This window comes from Danio rerio, chromosome 1 (genome assembly GCF_049306965.1).
Source record: "Danio rerio strain Tuebingen ecotype United States chromosome 1, GRCz12tu, whole genome shotgun sequence".
In the NCBI taxonomy this organism is placed as follows: domain Eukaryota; kingdom Metazoa; phylum Chordata; class Actinopteri; order Cypriniformes; family Danionidae; genus Danio; species Danio rerio.
Window position 1 is genome coordinate 15486777 of NC_133176.1, and position 19717 is coordinate 15506493.

The window sequence follows — 19717 nt, forward strand, 5'->3', positions numbered from 1 at the left end:
GGGGCTAATAATTCTGACTACAACTGTAGATGTGAATCATATAGAACCATGGCGTCATCTTTATCTGATCAAATCACTGTAATAATTTTTTTGATCTAAGGTTGAGCTGTATGTTTTTTTTTTCTCTCTGTTTTCCAACACACACACACACAGAACGGTCTGTCCCCGCTGCACATGTCCGCTCAGGGTGATCACGTCGAGTGTGTGAAACACCTGCTGCAACACAAGGCACCGGTTGATGATGTCACATTGGACTACCTGACCGCCCTTCATGTGGCCGCACACTGTGGTCACTACAGAGTCACCAAATTACTGCTGGACAAGAAAGCAAATCCTAATGCCAGAGCGCTGGTAATTCAGTGAAAGATGCTATTACTGCATATTCATCAGTGTTAATCAAAGCTACAAATGTATGTGTTGTCTCTGTCAGAACGGCTTCACTCCCCTACATATTGCCTGCAAGAAGAACAGAGTGAAAGTCATGGAGCTGCTGGTTAAATACGGCGCCTCAATCCAGGCCATCACCGAGGTGGGAGTCTGCGTCTCAATTCACACACTTAATGTAATCTTTAAGATATTGAGGACAATAAAATTCGATTTGTCATTGTCATAAAGGAGAATAATAGGGCAGAATAATATGAATCTGTTATGTTTATTTTTACCTTTTCATAACATTGCTGTTCAAGCATGTAAAAAAATCTGCAATGCTACTAAGCGTACTAAAAAGCAATTCTCTATATTGGTAATCACTGTTCCTGAATTTCTTCAAATGCCATCTATACGCTTATTTCACACGGCCGCCATTTTAAAGAACCAAAGCGAGGCTGCAGTGGGAAGAAACCTGGAAGTATAGGACCAGCACTGTAAACATTGCAGTAACATGCTTTGGACTACAAACCTCCAGCTGTTGCCGATTTTTCAAAATGCAGAAATGGTGTAAACATCACCTTAATACCATTCAGTAAGTTTAGCTTAAACAATTAAAAGCAATTTAGCATCAAACAACATCACAATCTTAAACACGTCCATTTCCAGCTAACATTCAATCGCTGCTGAGCGCATTCATAAAAAGCGCTGATTTACCATAGTGTTCACCCGTGCTCAACACTTTACCGCTCTTCACGCAGTGCAAACACAGATACATGGAGAATGGAGCGCGAAGCAGCCGTGAAGATCAGTCGAGTCATCAAGCATATCGCTCGTCTGTGTTTGTGCTCAGTAAACAGCGGAGGGTGAACTGATGACGTTCTCGGCCAATCACAGTCATTTCTGTTGAGCATGTGAACTCAATGGCAAATCAGCGCTGTTTTAACAAAGCCATCAACAGTGCCTTAAATGTTAACGGGAAATTGACGTTTTTTCTTTTATTTCAGTATCATGACAAGTCTAATATGGTGAAGAATCAGTTCATTAACTTGAGTTTAATAAATGGCATCTAAAACGTGTTTGGGAAAGAAAACTATTTGCTAACTAGTGCCATTTCCTTAACTTAGCTGAAAATGAGCTTTGATATCCCTTTTATTATCACCATTCATTCAGAACGGACCTTTGGGTTACTCGGAAGGCGGTGAAATTATAAATTTGTGTCACTTTCTCTTCGCTGATAGGATATATAGCCAGGTACACAACATTCCTCTGTAACTCCCAATGATACTTCCGGGTTTCTTCCCAACGCAGCCTCGATTTTGCTTTTAAAAATGGCAGCCACGTGAAATCAGTCTATTGTATTTCTGAATTTTCAGTCTTCTTTGTTTAAAACATGAAGGGATAATTCACCCAAAAACAAAAAAATATACAATTAAAAATATTTAAAACAACCTCAAGTGTTTCATTGGGTGAACATTATTACATATTTGGGTCTTTAGTGACCCAGACCCAGTTAGCAAACACAGAAGCATTTCTGACTACAATAAAATATAACACACTTTTGATATTTGTATCAAACTTACATCTAAGTATTGCATATTTTATTGTCTTCTATTCATTTTGAATATTCAATTTCACTGTCATATAAATGTCACTGTCATTTTCAAGCATGATCTGACTCATACATCTTATATATTCTCAAAATAATTGTTTCTAGCATCTTAAAAATCAGTATATTAATTGCGGTAACACTTTGTTTTGATGGTCCATTTGAGTATTAAAAGATTGCTGATACAGACGTTCAACAGACATTTAACTGACTATAAGAAACTTTGCAAGTACATGTCAACTTACACTAACCCTAACCCCAACCTAACAGTCTACTTATAATCTAATGAGAATTAGTTGACATGTAGAATAGATGCAATGTAACTTAAATTCAACAAACAGACCATCACAATAAAGTGTGACCTTAATTGCTGATACCTTATTCATCATATCCACAATTATATCAGTTTAAACTGACAGCAAACCAGCTGTAAAATGAACACCTTCGTCTGGTGAGAAGCAGCTCATTTACATTTAGAGAGCTTTTTTACTCCTAGCCAGAAAAAAAAGGCATTTAAAAAATGGGTGTAATAAAGGATCTATGAGGTATTGTATGCTGAAATATCATAGACAAATTCTGCTAATACAACTTTGATTATATTTTCTATAAAAGGGTATAAGACCCTTTTAAATATTCCTCTAAGCAAAATGTAAGAACATGGCACAAACATATCCAAAGTCACAGGTTAAATCAACAGGGAACACATCAACTGCAAATAATATACACCATGAATGCGATGTGGTGCATGTATAATTGAATGTAAATGGGAATTAGAGTAGATCTCAATTGGTTACATTTTTGGGGGGAATTCATTTCTCAGTCGCTGTTTGCTCATTGTGGTTGTCTCTCTCTCCCTCTTCTCTTATTTTTTTAGTCTGGTCTGACCCCAATCCATGTTTCAGCATTCATGGGACATCTCAATATCGTTCTCCTGCTGCTACAGAATGGAGCCTCACCTGACGTCTGTAATATTGTAAGTGCACCATCGTCATGATTTGTATAGCATTTTCGAAATTCATTAATTTTCTTTTTGGCTTAGTCCCTTTTATTAATCTGGGATCGCCACAGTGGAATGAACCGCCGACATATCCAGAATATGTTTTACACAGCGGATGCCTTTCCAGCCACAACCCAACACTAGGAAACACCCATACACGTTTGCATTCACACACATATAGACTATAGCTAATTTAGCTTATTCTTTTCACCTATAACGCATGTCTTTGGACTGTGGGGGAAGCCGGAGCACCCGGAGGAAACCCGCGCAAACACGGGGAGAACATGCAAACTTCACACAGAAATGCCAACTGACCCAGCTGGGGCTTGAACCAGCAAAATTCTTGCTGTGAGGCAATCGTGCTACCCACTCCGCCACCGTGACACCCCATTTCGGAAATTAATTCATTCCTTTGTTTTCTTTTTGGCTTAGTCCCTTTATTAATCTGGGGTTGCAACAGTGAAATTAACCGCCAACTTATCCAGCAAATGTTTAACGCAGCGGATGCCCTTCCAGCCACAACCCATCACTGGGAAACCATTTTGAAAATGTCAAATATAAATTTCTTACATAGACAGATCAGCCAAAAATTACAATTATTCATCATTTAGTCATCCTTCACTTGTTCACAAGCTATTTGAGTTTCTTTTATTATTATTCTTTTACTATTATTATCATTATTATTAGTTCAAGGACATTTTTGAAACATCTGACATTTAGTTTTTCTGCTATATTGAATAAAGTAAATTGGCAGTATGTGTGTGAAAGAGTGTGTATGGATGTTTCCCAGTACTGGGCTACAGCTGGAAGGGTATCCGCTGTGTAAAACATATGATGGATAAGTTAAGCTGTGGCGACCCCTGATGAATAAAGGGACTAAGCTGAAGAAAAAATTAATGAAAGATGAATCATGCATAAAAAAGTAATAAACACATTCCAAGCATAGATAAATACAATAGAGCAACAATAAAAGTGAAATACACAGTGCTTTGTGGTTTTCAGTGTAGTCAAATAGTGTTCAGGCATTTATGAAATGTACAAAAAATGTTTGAGCCTCAATGCTTTAAACTATCTCGGAGCCTAAATAATAAAATTTTTACTTCATTATGATTAAACATAGCAGTGACTCCACAAATCTCATGCGTTTTGAATTGTGGCTTTGCTGAACTAAAATCCCATCTCAACATTGCAGATGTGACTTTTGACTTTGACTTTTGATTTTGAATGTGCACATTGCCCTAACACAGACTCTTACAGTGAAGTTTTTTTATAAACCAATTTCGAGAGGATCACGTTTGATTGAACACGGCTGGTTCTGGATTAACTAATGCATGATTCACCAATCAGACACCAATTCATAATTCACTATAAGGAGCCAGGGTTTCTTATTACAGTTATCATCGCCTTGAAGAATCCCCCATTCCACCACTACTCCTCCACCTTTTCCTTTATAGGGTGGCACAGTGATGGTGGCACGGTGATTAAAACTGTTGCCTCACAGCAAGAACGTCACTGGTTCTAGTTCTTAACAGGCCGGGGGTCATTTCTGTTTGGATTTTGCATGTTCTTACCATGCTCGTGTGGGTTTCCCCCAGGTTCTCCGGTTTTCTTCCCAAATTCCAAAAACATGTGTCATAAGTGTATTGATCATTCTAAATTTTGCACTCTAGTAGAGCTCTTATTCAGCAGTATATCTCTACATAGCAGTTATATTCTTCCATCAGCTCTTAACAAACTTGAGATCTACCTAAGCTCAAACTCCCCTCTCTCCCTGCAAACAGGAGGGAGCCCTGGGCTCAAGGATTTTTTAAGCTCAGGGCTCTCTCCCGGGACAGCATGCCAAACTGGCTTTATAATCAGTCATCAGCTAAGTGTGAACTCTTGAAAGTGTGTTAAATTAAAGAGAGAGAAATACATGATATAAGTTTGCACATCATTAAAGCAACAATGGCAATTCTAATGTCCACAATGCATATCGTACACCTCTAATTTCTAGTATCAGAGTAATAATCAGAATACATAAATTAAGCCAACATAGCAGTGGATTGTGTGTGTGTGTGTGTGTGTTTAAGCGTGGTGAGACAGCACTGCACATGGCTGCACGAGCAGGACAGATGGAGGTGGTGCGATGTTTGCTAAGAAATGGCGCTTTGGTGGATGCCATGGCCAGAGTGAGTCCATAAAACCCACTGAAAATACACAGTTTAATGGCTCACAAAGAGAGTTGTAAATATGCTCGACTCACTGGTTTCTCTCTCCAGGAGGATCAGACACCTCTTCACATTGCTTCTCGTCTGGGTCAGACAGAGATTGTGCAGTTGTTATTGCAGCACATGGCTCACCCTGACGCCTCCACCACTAATGGGTACACACCTCTGCACATCTCGGCTCGTGAAGGGCAGGTGGAGACGGCTGCGGTGCTGCTGGAGGCTGGAGCATCTCACTCGCTCGCCACAAAGGTCATTTTATTTACCATATTATTTGGTATACACATGACATGGTCATTAAAAGCTTGGGGTCAGTAAGGAATGTTTTAGGTTTATGAAATCAGCCAGTGCTCAGTAATGCTGCCCTTATTTGATCTAAATATATATATTTTTTGTCTCAAAATACTCGTCTTTTTTATTGTTATACTTGTTTTTTACTTGACCTTTTTTATTATTATCAATGCATTTTTTGACTGCTTGATAAACATAAAGTTTAGAGGAACATTTTCCATGTTTGTAGCAATGTTAAACGTTACTGTCATTTTAATCAAGTAAATGCATCATTGCAGGATAAGAGTATCAAAAAAAAAAAAAAAAACTATAAAACTTCAAACCTTTTAACAGTAACAAACATTTTCTGAAATATGATCATTTTACAACTTCCCCACAGTTTTGAGACTATTTTTAGTCTCTCAACATATATTTTTTATTTGTCCTTTAAAATTTTAAGGAACCTTTTTGGTAATACTTTATAATAACTACACACTATAAATAATTTATTAAGCATTGGCAAAGAGTGAATTCATTATCTGTTAAGCCTTAACTTAACTACATTAATAAGCGTTAGTAAGCAGTTTATAACTGCAGCTACAAATGCTCTATTCTTGACTTATAAGCACCTATATAATGTGTTCAATAATTGTACTTACATACTTAGTTAATGATTGATTTTTTATTACTAAATTAAGTATTGCATTATTTACAAACCATTTGTATTTAAGAGTAGTTGAGGGCTTTTAGGATCATTCAGAATGAGTTAGTAAATGATTAATAAACTATTAAAATCAACGTTTATATGTCTTATTATTCAGGCATATATTAATCGTTTCTATGTATGTTAATAAATGCTTTATTAACTCAACTTCATCTAGTTTTGTGACCTAATCTAAAGTGAGGACTATTTATGCTTTATTATTTCCTTTATAAATGACAAATAAAGGCTCAGTTAAATTCTAAAAAGGAAAAATGACATTATTCACACCTATTCATTTAATATACACAAATGAAACTTTAAACGAAAAATAAATCTTTGCAATCTAATCTAAACCTAACCTTAAATAAAATCACTGTAGAGTTTAAACATTGCATCTTATTATATTGTTACATTATTATATTGTTGTTGTTGTTTTATCCAGTTTTATGTTGTATTTTGACACTTATGTTATTCAGCAACTTTAAAACTCTACAGTAATTTTACTTTTTAGAAAAGATTGCAAGGATTATTGTTCATTTGAATCTTTAATAGGGATTTATAAGGGATTTTTAAAGCATAAATAGTCCTCACTTTAGATTAGGTCACAAAACTGTGTGAAGTTGAGTTAATAAAGCATTTATTAACATATTAATTAACCATTAGTATATGCCTGAATAATAAGACATATAAATGTTGATTTCAACAGTTTATTAATCATTTACTAACTCATTTTGAATTATCCTAAAAACCCTCACCTACTCTTAAATACAACACGTTTGTAAATAATGCAATACCTAATTTAGTAATAAAATATAAATCATAAACTATGTATGAAAATACAATTATTAAACACATTATATAGGTGCTTATAGTCAAGAATACAGCATTTGTAGCTACAGTTATAAACTGCTTACTAACGTTTATTAATGTAGAATTAATGCTTAACAAATAATGAAGTGTTACCAAAAAAGTCTCAGGGGTAACTTAAACATTTGGTCGGTGCTCTTTGGTTAAGGGATTCATCAAAACAACAACAAAAATCAGTCCAAGGCACTCGAAAAATGTGGAAAATGTAAAAAGCCTTAATTCACATGGCTAAATCTATAAAAACCTAACTGTTTCTGCAAGGATCTGCCTTCATCAGGGTAACAGTGATAATGTGCGTCTAGAGCAGAGGTGCTTAACCCTGTTCCTGGATCTACCTTCCTGCAGATTTTAGCTGCAACCTATATCAAACACACCTGCCTGTAATTATCAAGTGCTGTTCATTTCCTAATTAATTGGTTCATGTGTGTTTAATTATGTTTGGGGCTAAACTCTGTAGGAAGGTAGATCTCCAGGAACAGGGTTGAGCACCGCTGGTCTAGAGTCTCTTTTGAGTACTACGGTCACATGACTCATTTAAATATCCCAACAACACTCAAATTATTTAACAAACAAGGTCACACTGTTAGACCTTACCAGGGTTTTTTACAGTAGAATACTGGCAACACTGTTGCCAGCTACTCACTGTAAAAGTTCGGTTACAGTAAGTAACTGGCAACAGTGTTGCCAGTTAATTACTGTAACTGAACCATTACAGTGAGTGGCTGGCAACAGTGTTGCCAGTTTTCTACTGTAACTGAACCATTACAGCGAGTGGCTGGCAACAGTGTTGCCAGTTAATTACTGTAATAGAGCAGCAGTGGTAACTAACTGGAAACTGTGTAGAGTTAATTACTGTATTGTAGTGTTACAAATCACAGCATTATACTGCATACACATTAATAGTATGTCATATATAGTTATTGTAGTGTTACTAAAATTAATCAGTATTCTTAGCTGTTATTTAAAAATAGAAGGCATAACATTTTTTCAGACAAATTAATTTTATTGTTTTGGCACCAAACAAATAAATAACAGAAAATGTATAACAAAATTAAGAAATCAGCAGATATAAATATTGTCTTACATATTACAGGTCTGCACAGTAAGGCTGCGGTCACACTAACGTTTAAGCATGCAATATTCTGCACTGCGAAGTGGAATTAAACAAAGCGAGTAGTGGAATTAAACAAAATAATTAGAAATTGAAAAAGCAAGCCAGAGAGGTCATGTTTTGATCTTTGATTGGTCTCAAGCAATCACATGATGTGATTTCGCATTCAGCGTTCTCCAAGCTTGAACTTTCCAATGCTGCGAATTGTGAAATTTGTCTCATGAGCTATAATTCCACTCACATGTGTATGAATGGAAGTCTATAGGGAGAAAAGTGCAGTGTGACTGGGACTTTAAGCTGTAACTCTAATTAAACACACCTGATCAAACTAATTAAGGCTTGTTAGAATTCTATAGGTAATGTTGAAGCAGGGTGGGTTCTAAACTCTGCTGCGCTGCAGTTCTCCAGGAACTTGGAGTTTGACCCCCATGGTATATAGCAGGGGTGCTCAATCCTGTTCCTGGAGATCTACGTTCCTGCAGATTTCAGTTGCTACCCATATCAAACACACCTGCCTGTAATTATCACGTGGTGTTCAGTTCCTAATTAATTGGTTTAGGTGTGTTTGATATGGATAGCAACTGAAATCTGCAGGAAGGTAGATCTCCAGGAACAGGATTAAGAACCCCTGGTATTAGCAATACTTTTAAAGCAACTGCCAACATTTATCACAATCACATATCCAATAAACACACACACACACACAAAGTGCTGCAGTGAAATGTGTTACTCTCTCCTCAATGCTGACCATGCAAAAAAAAAAAAAAAAAAAAAACTGAACAGCAAAAAACACAAAATAAATGTTTTAAATTTTAAAGTTTTAAATAATTAAAAACTGTGTCAAATCTCAATAAAAAGTTTAAAATAATTGTAGAAAACAAAAATAAAGTTGGCAACACTGAAAAACCAAAGGATAAAATCTTTTACTATTATAATTATCTCATGACAACAAACTAGGTGGAAACAGCTCGGAAAAATACTTAGCAACAAACTCACAACCTGGGACCGGACAGGGGAGCTTTTGTGTGTGGATGGCTATGTATATCATGTTTTTGTGATTCCCTGTGATGATGTGCACATTTTACCTTACTGAGATGATGGAATTTAATTTTGGCTTAGTTGCCAGAAAGATACATACAACTGTTAGCATCTGTACATTATGGCAGTGTGCAATATCCAATAAATACATATACTGTACTTAAAAGTAATGTAAGAAGTTATATGAGGAGAGGCTAACTAACAATGTAGCTTTCAAGTACACAGTTCAAGATAACAACAGTATAACTTAAAACACAGCCTTATTTTAGAAACCCTCAAAAACATTTGAACACATTTTACTTACTCATTGTAGATTCTTATTTAAAACCTAAAACATAACAGACTCTACATCTGAATTGATGGACATAGCATAGAGCACACTCAGCAGTAAACAAATCAAACACCTGGCTCCCTTAAAGGGCCGGCATTTTCTGAAAACTCTTTCTAACACCTTTGTGTTTAGAATAAGACGGACAGCCTGTGGGAGTGTGTGGTGATGCCTAAATCATTGTTTTTTACAGTTATTTACTACACAATCTACAGAGTAACAGTGCAGTTATACTAATTAAACACACCTGATCAAACTAAATCTAAATGTAGTGTGTTGAAGCAGGGCTGGAACTAAATTCTGCTGGGCTGCGGCCCTTCAGGAGTTTGACATCCCTGGTACATAGCATATTTTCAAAGGAACTGCCTACATTTATCACAATCATGCACATATCATTGAAAAAAAACAATAAAAATAAAAAAAACTTTATCCAAAGCAAAAAATAAATAAATAAATAATAATAATAATAATAATAAATAATCTGATCCACATGTTGTTCCAAACCTGTAGTAATAAAAATAAATAAATAAATAAAATAACCTGATTAATACATTTATTTAGGAAAGCCTTTATACTATACTGTTAATGCCACTTTTACCTACTTCATTTGAAGTTTTCCAGACAAATTAATTGAGTCTCTGCAAAAATGTATGTACGTGCTGTTTTAGATATTTTTTAAATAACACATTTTTACTAGTTATTTAGCAAAATACTAATATTCAGCTTAAAGTGCCATTTAAAAGCTTAACTATTGGCTAAACTAGGCAAATTAGATTAATTATATTAAAGTAAACAAAGTTATAAAATGATTGTGATAATTTGGTTGCTCTGTGTGAATATTTTTGCCTTTAAATGCATCTCGTCGATATCTTTACCTTTTAATTAGCTCTGTGACATTGACACATGATACTCAATGTTAAAAACATGAAAGGAACCAAAGAAAACACAAAGATGTCTGCAGAGAATATATATATATATATATATATATATATATATATATATATATATATATATATATGTATGTGTGTATATATATATATATATATATATGTRTGTRTGTATGTATGTATATATATATATATATATATATATATATATATATATATATATATATATATATATATATATATATATATAGCAACATAAAGCATCAGAGTACATGGGGTAATAATGGTTGAGCAGTAATTTACCATTTATTATCACAGTAACTATCTGTATTGGATACATAAAGTAAATTACTGTAATTTATTCTTTGCACTACAAAATTTCATACAAATCTTGCTCCTTTTACAGTAAAATACTGTTTCCTTTTATTACAGCAAAACACTGGCTATTTTACAGTTATTTACTGCATAATCTACAGTAAGGGTTAACAGTGCAACTATCATCATAGATTCAGCATAAGTAGAGGAGAAGATATAAACATACACAGACATACACGTGCATATCTGAAAAAAATATATATAGAACTAACAAACAAGGATGTACATCCATACACCCATACGAACACACATATGTACATGTGTACATACAAATGTCTACACATACACATATATAAACATGTACACATAAGAATGAATAAACAAACACATTCATATTCAATAATATATGATGATAATTTGTAAATCATAGAAAAACTGTTTCACAAAAAAGAAGAAAAGTCTAACTCTGTTAGCCGTTTAAACCTGCATATCTGATTGCTTTTAATGTATAGATCCAAAAGATCTCTCTCTGTTTTAATCTTTTTATCCTGTCTCCTCCTCTTGTAGAATTATAAATATGTTCAATACCAACTTTTTTAATGAACTGGGATTGCCGTGAACTTGATTTTTATAAAGTAGGGCCATAGGATATTGTGGATTACAGGTAGGCTACGTATCGCATTTTCATGCTCCGCTAATCTCAATTTTAATTTTCTCTTTGTTATTCCTATATAAAAGCATCTGCACGGACATTCCAGTCGATATACAACAAATGTAGAGTTGCAAATAATAAATTAATAGATCTTAAATTCATGGCCTGATGATAGATCAGTAAATATGTTGATCTGTAAATATGTTCGTCTTCCATGTTTGTAGCAATGTTAAACTGTACTGTCATTTTTTTAATCAGGTAAATGCATTATTGCAAAATAAAAGTATCATAAAAAAAAGAAAAACTACAAACCTTTTAACTGTAACAAACATTCAGCTACATTTAACCACAAATGAATATCCTCCCCTTAACAGAAAGGCTTCACTCCTCTACATGTTGCTGCTAAGTATGGAAGCCAGGATGTGGCAAAACTCCTTCTACAGCGGAGAGCACTTCTTGATGACGCTGGAAAGGTGAAAATCAAAACTTGAATCATCTACTTATTAACATTACTTTTGGAAATATGTATTTCATTTAATTCAATTTAAGTTTATTTGTATAGCGCTTTTTTTTACAATAATTATTGTTTCCAAGCACCTTTACAAATGGTGCACATTGTTGCATAACAATTAAATTCAGAAAAGTTAAGGTTATTAGAAATCATAACTTTGTTAGGTACTAATACCTAATAGCTTTAAACAATTAAAGTTATTATATATAAACATAGTTAACCTGTAGTTATAAAGTATATAGGTGATGTCTATGTGTACATGTTCAAAGAAGTGTATTCAGTTTTCTATTTTTTATTTCTAAACCAGTACGGCCTCACCCCTCTTCATGTAGCTGCTCACTATGATAACCAACAGGTGGCGCTGATGCTCTTGGATAAAGGTGCCTCACCTCATGCTACTGCTAAGGTACTAATTTTACTGCAAGATCACAAATATCAGGCTGACTGTCTATACATGAAAAAGATTACTATGTATACTACGGATGTCAAGTACTACAAATTCTGGCACATCGTCAGCAGCATGACAATCAAAACACAAACCAAAGCTTTTTTTTTGTACTGTAAATAAAAGGCTAGTAGGATTGTAAAAAGAATCACTAATGATAATTTAATATTCTGTTCCTGTGCAGAATGGCTACACACCTCTCCATATTGCGGCGAAGAAGAACCAGACTCGGATCGCCTCTGCGCTACTTCAGTATGGTGCAGAGACCAATGCACTGACAAAGCAGGGAGTGAGTCCTCTACACCTGGCATCTCAGGAGGGACACACCGAGATGGCAGCCCTACTGCTGGAGAGAGGAGCACACGTCAACGCTGCCACTAAGGTAAGAGCAGGGTCAGACTGTCGCTTTAGCATCATCACAGTTCCCTAAAGAAACACTGGAAATATGATCGCTTTACAACTCCGGTAGAGTTAAACAATGAGTTTTACCATTTAGCCAACCTCTGGGTCTTGCGTGATCACATTTAGGTTAGCTTAGCATAAATCATTGAATCGGATTAGACCATTAGCATGTCACTCAAATTTTTTTAAAGGCTGCAGCAGGCACAACGATATTATGAAGTACTGTTACCTAGTTATCTAGCTAGGGACTATTTTGAGGTGCTACACAATATCATTGCACCTGCTGTAGCCACAGTAGGGCAGCAAAGTTTTTTGATTATTACACCAGTATGCGAGTATGTGTCCTAGCAATATCGGCTTGGAAAATAGCAACTTTTAATTTTTTGTCTTTTAGTGCACAATGAAACTAAGAGTCTGAAAAATAAATGATTTATTATTTTTTTTTATTTATTGACCGAGATGCTAATGGTCTAATCCAATTCAATGATTTATGCTAAGCTAAGCTAAAAGTGTTCCTGCCAGGTTGAGAGTTCAGGGACCTCATCTACAAAGACTTGGGTTGAAATCATACTAAACATTGTGTACGCACAAAGCTGTAAAACAGCGTACGCAGTAAAAAATACAGATGTATGGAACACTGCGTACGCGGAATCTCACGCATATTCTCTTTGTACATTCAAATTAACGTGAAACTGAGTGCACGTGCACAAGCGCAAAACCCCTCGCTGCCTCCTCCCCCATATGAATAGTTTATCCTCCGGAATTAATAACAAAAGAAAAAAATAGAGTGGGTGAGTTTAGCTGACGTGGTAACGCAGTTGGGTCTGAACATCACACTATGAGTGAATTAAAAAAGAAATGGCCAGCTGTTAAGGTGTAAAATTTAGAAAATCGGGTTGACAACAGAACACAATGTTAAGCCGATGTCAATGTCCAACGTCCAACCTAAAATCAACCAAATATCAACATCTAATGATGTTATAGCTTGACATGTTGACGTTACCACTATGACGTCTATCAGACACTGGATTTTGGTTGCCATACCTGACGAATAAATGTCAGTATTTGATGTCGATATGATATTAGTTTTAAGATGTTAGCTAGATTTTGGTCACCTGATGTCACAAACTAAATCTAACGTAATATTAATGTCTTATGACATTGTCTGCCTTCTGGGAAGAACAGGGAGCGGCTTGATTTCTGTCTAACGGTAATTGATTGGATCATCGTGAAAGCCTTCTACAGAGCCATAATTGTAATATACATTTTTTGTTTTGTTTTTCTTCAGAGTGGCCTTACACCTCTTCATCTCACTGCTCAAGAGGACAGAGTGCAAGCGGCTGAAATACTGGCCAAACACGACGCAAACATTGACCAGCAGACCAAAGTAAGCTTGTCCTGGAGTTTAATATTAAGATGCTCGTATCGTATTATTATTTTTTCATAAAAATAAAGAAATTGCATGATTAAGTGTCCATTTCTCATGTTAATTTTGTTGTTTCTTCTAGTTGGGCTACACTCCTCTTATCGTGGCTTGCCACTATGGAAATGTCAAAATGGTTAATTTCCTTTTGCAAAATGGCGCTAATGTTAATGGAAAAACAAAGGTAAGAGTGTACTTCTTTCATCTTTGCCATAATGACAGAACATAATATTTAAATAGATATTTTAATATACTAGTATTCATCCAAAAGTGCCATTTAAATGTAACGGAGGCCAGCTAGTGTGTGCTGTGCAGGTAAACCTCACTCCTCTGACCTCTAAAGGTGCCCTAGCGACAGACGCTAGGGGCCATGGTCTTCAGCCTCCTTGGTAGAGCAACCGACTCCCATGCGGAAGATCGCTGGTTCAATACCAGCTCGGAGCAGGTTGGGTGGTGTAGGACCGGTGGGGTTACATTGGTGCCGTGACCCGGATGGGAGTGAGGTTTAGGGGGGTGAGTGTAACAGAGGGCAGCTAGTGTGTGCTGTGCAGGTACACTCACTCCTCTGATCTCTAAAGGTGCCCTAGCGACAGATGCTAGGGGCTATGGACTTTAGCCTCCTTGGTAGAGCAACCAACTCCCATGCGGAAGGTCGCCGGTTCTATACCAGCTCGGAGCGGGTTGGGTGGTGTAGGACCGGCGGGGTTACATAAAGGTTAACTATGCAAGTTAGGGTTAGTAGGCAAGTCATTGATGATGATGATGCTTTGTTCTGTAGACAATGGGAATGGGTTGTTTAAGGGGGCTAACAATATTGACCTTAAAATGTTTTTAAAAAATAAAAACTTATAAAAGCTTTTTTATAATAAAAGCTTTTCTTCTAGCCAAAATAGAACAATAAGACTTTCTCCAGAGGAACTATTATAGGAAATACTGTTATTATTTTTTTTTGCATTGCACTGCCTTCTGATTGCTATCTCTAAGATGTTTACTGTATTGATGAATCTTTTTTTTTTCTTTGTACATTCAGAATGGTTACACACCACTTCATCAAGCTGCTCAACAGGGAAACACACACATTGTCAATGTCCTCCTGCAGCACGGAGCTAAGCCTAATGCTGTTACCATGGTATGGGCAACACTTGCACTCCCTGAAATCATCTTAATTCTGTATGTGACTCCTTTAACCTCAACATTCTTTCTCCCTCAGAACGGAAACACTGCACTCTCTATTGCGAAGCGTCTGGGGTACATCTCAGTGGTGGACACTCTGAAAGTTGTGACTGAGGAAATCATCACAACCACAACTGTATGCATCCATGCATTTATGTAATAATTTGCTTCTGATATACGCACAGACCACACAGTGAATACGCTAAATGCCTTGTTCATTTGAACTATTGCAGATGGTGACAGAGAAACACAAACTGAACGTTCCAGAGACAATGACGGAAGTTCTAGATGTTTCTGATGAGGAGGGTAAGATAATGTGTTTTATTCTGTTTTATTAAACAAAATCAGGATTTGATATATCTGTGTAAAAGCTGCTGTGCCTTTGTAGCTCAACATCAAACCGAGGAGGAGCTTTTTACTGAAGTCTATATGGAGATTGAAGGTATACGGGGTATAGATATAGAGGGAACTGAACTGAGCTCTTTACTAACACTACACTTTTTACATTTGCCAAAAAAAAATAATTAAACATCTGTTCAGTTTGTTCTGTATCTATTCAGATGTGTGCTTTGCAGTTTGTTTGCTAACTGGAACGGGCATGATTATTGTATATAAAAACTAAACTGTGGAAAACTAACTTTGGTCCCAGATATTTGTCCAAATCCTATAATAATTATTTTTATACAGTAAATTATAAAACTTAGAACAGCTAATATTTGTGGATTACAGGCACGGTGCAAATTACAGGGGGGTTGGGGGATGTCAAAACAAGTTGTATGGGGGGGGGGGGGGGGTAACTCTAATTTGATCATTCTGATCAGTATTTTTAATAATAATATTAATAATTAAAATAACAGATATCAATTTTACCACCCCTAATGGTTCATACCATTGTGAATGCATAATCGTGCCAATCTGTCTATGTGAGGAAAAGTCATTCATCTGTCTGAAACTGGCAGATTTAGAGCACCGATATACACGGTAAGACTTCACAAGACCGGTTTATCATAAAATAGGTGTTTGCTTCTGCATATACTCTAAAAGTAAAGTCATATCAGATGCATAGTTTGTATAGTTTGACCTGAAGTAAGCCCAAATAGCTTATTAGGTCAGAATACACTAAATAGCCTATCCCACAAAACTCTGAAAACTCAAACACATTTTATCAATAAATTAGATTAGTCATTTAAATAAATACATAGGGGCTACATTTGATTCACTGAGCATGTTGTACACAAACTAACATGATCGTCAATGTAGAATTCACACACTGATCACAGTGCATTTAGTTGGCTTGTTTTAGTAATCATCACTATCGCTATTGCACATTCTAGAATCATAGGGAGATTTTGTATTGTCTCCTAGATAAACCTATTATTTTTTCAAAAACAAAAAAAGACACAAGTAGAATTAAGTTATGTTTAAAAAAATGACTGTTAGAGTATTAAAGGGCATTTTGTCTTGAAAATATTAACTTAAACTCGTAGTGTAGCCATTTTTGGCTCTCTCTGCCTACTGAATCATACATTCAGCTTTAATTATCATTAAGTTATACAAGCACACTCAGTTACTCTACTTTTGCATGAAACAGCTGTTTGTGATATTGTAATTTTAATAATAAAAATATATATTTTTTGTCCATCACTGTGTTCGGGTCAACTCTGTTACATTGGTTATAAAACCGCCTAACAATCTGTAAAGCACTGACTAAGCATGTGACTTGCTTAAAGTGTTGTCACTTTCTGTCTGGAATCTCTGGATGGCATTGAAGCATGCCATTATTTTTCTCTTATTGATATGTACAGATCAATAGTAGATTAAATACTTAAAATTGCTTAAAATACTTGATTGGATTTATCATTAACTTTTAAAAAATATTACTAATAATACTTAATACACAAAATTGTGTTTCAGTTATTCCATGTGGTGTCCGGTTTGAGGTTATCATCTAAAGCACAATAGTGTGGAAAATGTCATTGTCAACGCTGTTAGTGGTTTAAAAGGTTTAACATTTAGTCAAAAACAACAATTAATAACAGAATCAAATTATTTATACAACATTTAAGCATTGTGATGTATATCATTGCAGTTTTAGAGAAAAGAATGGAAAATGCTTAAAATGTACCCGCAATTCTGGAATGAGTCTTATATTTAAACTTTTAAAGATTTAATGAACCTATTACTCATCCTACAATCAGTGCTGGGAAGATTGCTTCAAAATTGTAAAGCAAATTACATGTACTCAGTTCATACTCAACCCTGCCGACACTGAATGTGTACCATAAATGATGGCATAATAAAAAGGAATAATAAATATTAAAATATTATTTAAAGATAACTATATATTTCTTTAGTCAATTTTATTTGTCCATACTGTCTCTTTTTGGAAATCTTTGTCTCTAACCTGAATGCTTTTAATGTTACTTGAATGTTGAATGTTATTAGGTCTGAATGCAGAAAATACTACCTACTGTAGTAAATAGTGCACTTAAATTAAAGGGTGAGTCCACTCCAAAAATAATATATATATATTTTTTTTGGACCACAAAAGGCAATGTGCTTTTTAAAATCTGGGTAAGACACAGTGGACTGCTGAGCTAAGTGAATACCATGAGCATATGCAGTCCTTAATGATTTTTGTTAACATTTAGAGTAGACTAATGTAAACACGTTTTGGGTTGTTTTCCATTAAAAACAATCATAAACACCCTCAAAGCATTTGGAACATGGCATGTATCGCATATAGGACAACTCTCCGACACTTTTGTGTCTGAAGCTTAAAGGAACTTTTTCTTTTTTAAATAGGCACATTTCACAAGTTAAAAAGTTGAGTTTTATAATTTTTTAATCCTTTTAGTTGGTCTTTGTCTGGTAGGAGCACTTTTAGCTTAGCATGAATCGTTGAATTAGATTAGGCCATTAGCATCTTGGTTTATTTATTTTTAAAATCCTTTTCCTATTTAAAGGATTAGGAACTTCTTCAGTTACATTATGTACTAAGACCAAGAGATATAAAATGTTGCTGTTTTCTAGGCTGATATGGCAAGGAACTATACTCTCATAAACAGGAAAATTATCAAAACTATTATTATTTTTTTTTTTTGCATTTATTTTTAGCCAGATGCTAATAGTCTAATCCAATTCAATGTTCTATGCTAAGCTAAGCTTCTCTCACCAGACCTGGAGATCATCTGAATGTATTCAAAAATGGTAAAACTAAACTGTTTAACTCTAGGTGACTTGTAAAAGGCCACCAAAAAAGTGGAGTTTATTTTCCATAAAGTGAAGTATTCCTTTAATGCTGGCTGCTATTCACTTCCATTACATGAGCACGCATGAGCATTTATTTAAAACTTCTATTTTATAGTCTGAAAAGGAATGAAGGGTAAACAATAGATCAACACTTTTAGTAGATGATGACCTAATTTAATTTTTTGAGTGAACTAACCCTTTAGGTCAGCCATTTAAACAAGCAATACTCAACAAGGTGATGTGTGTATGAGCAGGGGAAGACACAATGACAGGTGATGGAGGAGAATACCTGAGAGCAGAGGACCTGAGAGAGCTTGGGGACGATTCTCTTCCTGGACATTACCTGGATGGCATGAGCTACACTCACAATCTAGACCGGTAAATTAAAGCACAGTGTATTTAGTATAAAACATTGAAATTAATGCTTGATTAACAGATTATTGCAGTTAAGAGTTTGGATTTTTTGGGGGGGTTGTAAAGCAGTTTTGCTTTTCTAATGATCCTGGCTTTATCTTAATAAATAAAAATACAGATACTAAAATTTACAAAACATTATTTTGATTTCACAGGTGCTTTAAATATGCAACACATGTAATCTAGTCTTGATCACCTGTTTGCTTTGTCCGGCCTCAGGTCTCATGAAACCCCCAGTCATCTTGCTTACAGAGGTGAAGGAATTCTGATCGAAGACATGATCGCCAGCCACCAGATTAACAAGGTGAATTACACCTCACTTGTACATGTAGACATAAATAGTTTAGAAAGAAATATTTTGATTCAACATAGAACTTTTATAATAAACATTTAAGCTACAAGTTAGTTCCATCTAAATTGCCATTTTCAATTAGTTTTACTACTCACTAATGTTTATTACTACTATTACGTAATGCTTAGCCTACTAACATGACCCAATAATAAACTTCGAATCACATTGTCTGTCACTGAATAAATCCAAATCCATACTTACATCAACAATCATTCATAAGTAACTTATCTGCTTGTATGTCACGCTGCGTTTTTGACTGTTTTGGACTGCTTGTGAATGAATAATAGCTTACGTCTGCTGTAACGTTAGTCAGCCATTTTCGTTTCTGTCAGCTTTGCGTTTTTGACTGTTTGGCGCCATCTTGTGACTGAATTATGTGCAGGTTAGTGCAAAGT

The 19717-nt window shown here is 35.2% G+C and overlaps 1 protein-coding gene and 1 long non-coding RNA gene across 53 annotated transcripts in view; one reads left to right on the forward strand and one right to left on the reverse strand.

The window, feature by feature from the left end:
• The window catches only part of ank2a (ankyrin 2a, neuronal), a 134253-nt gene that overhangs the window by 73762 nt on the left and 40774 nt on the right, over positions 1-19717 (forward strand). For 33 of the 50 annotated variants that reach the window (XM_068221008.2, XM_073949435.1, XM_073949405.1 and 30 more), the window contains 16 exons: positions 154-351; positions 431-529; positions 2850-2948; positions 5045-5143; positions 5234-5431; positions 11725-11823; positions 12169-12267; positions 12491-12688; positions 13997-14095; positions 14217-14315; positions 15162-15260; positions 15342-15440; positions 15538-15610; positions 15693-15746; positions 18811-18934; positions 19190-19274. In XM_068221008.2, the coding sequence (XP_068077109.2) occupies positions 154-351; positions 431-529; positions 2850-2948; positions 5045-5143; positions 5234-5431; positions 11725-11823; positions 12169-12267; positions 12491-12688; positions 13997-14095; positions 14217-14315; positions 15162-15260; positions 15342-15440; positions 15538-15610; positions 15693-15746; positions 18811-18934; positions 19190-19274 (1821 nt within the window). The remainder of the gene's footprint in view (positions 1-153; positions 352-430; positions 530-2849; positions 2949-5044; positions 5144-5233; positions 5432-11724; positions 11824-12168; positions 12268-12490; positions 12689-13996; positions 14096-14216; positions 14316-15161; positions 15261-15341; positions 15441-15537; positions 15611-15692; positions 15747-18810; positions 18935-19189; positions 19275-19717) is intronic. The other 17 variants (XM_073949406.1, XM_073949417.1, XM_073949438.1 and 14 more) reach the window with 1 other exon arrangement.
• LOC141385202 (uncharacterized) lies at positions 5708-19715 on the reverse strand. Of its 3 annotated transcripts, XR_012405551.1 has the most exons (6): positions 19524-19691; positions 19167-19289; positions 18846-18926; positions 12504-12652; positions 10879-11815; positions 5708-7599 (listed from the first exon to the last, which is right to left on the reverse strand). It is a non-coding gene; the product is annotated as an uncharacterized lncRNA (long non-coding RNA). The 3 variants fall into 3 exon arrangements; XR_012405549.1 differs by lacking the exon at positions 5708-7599 and having other exon boundaries at positions 10663-11815; XR_012405550.1 differs by lacking the exon at positions 5708-7599 and having other exon boundaries at positions 10666-11815; positions 19615-19715.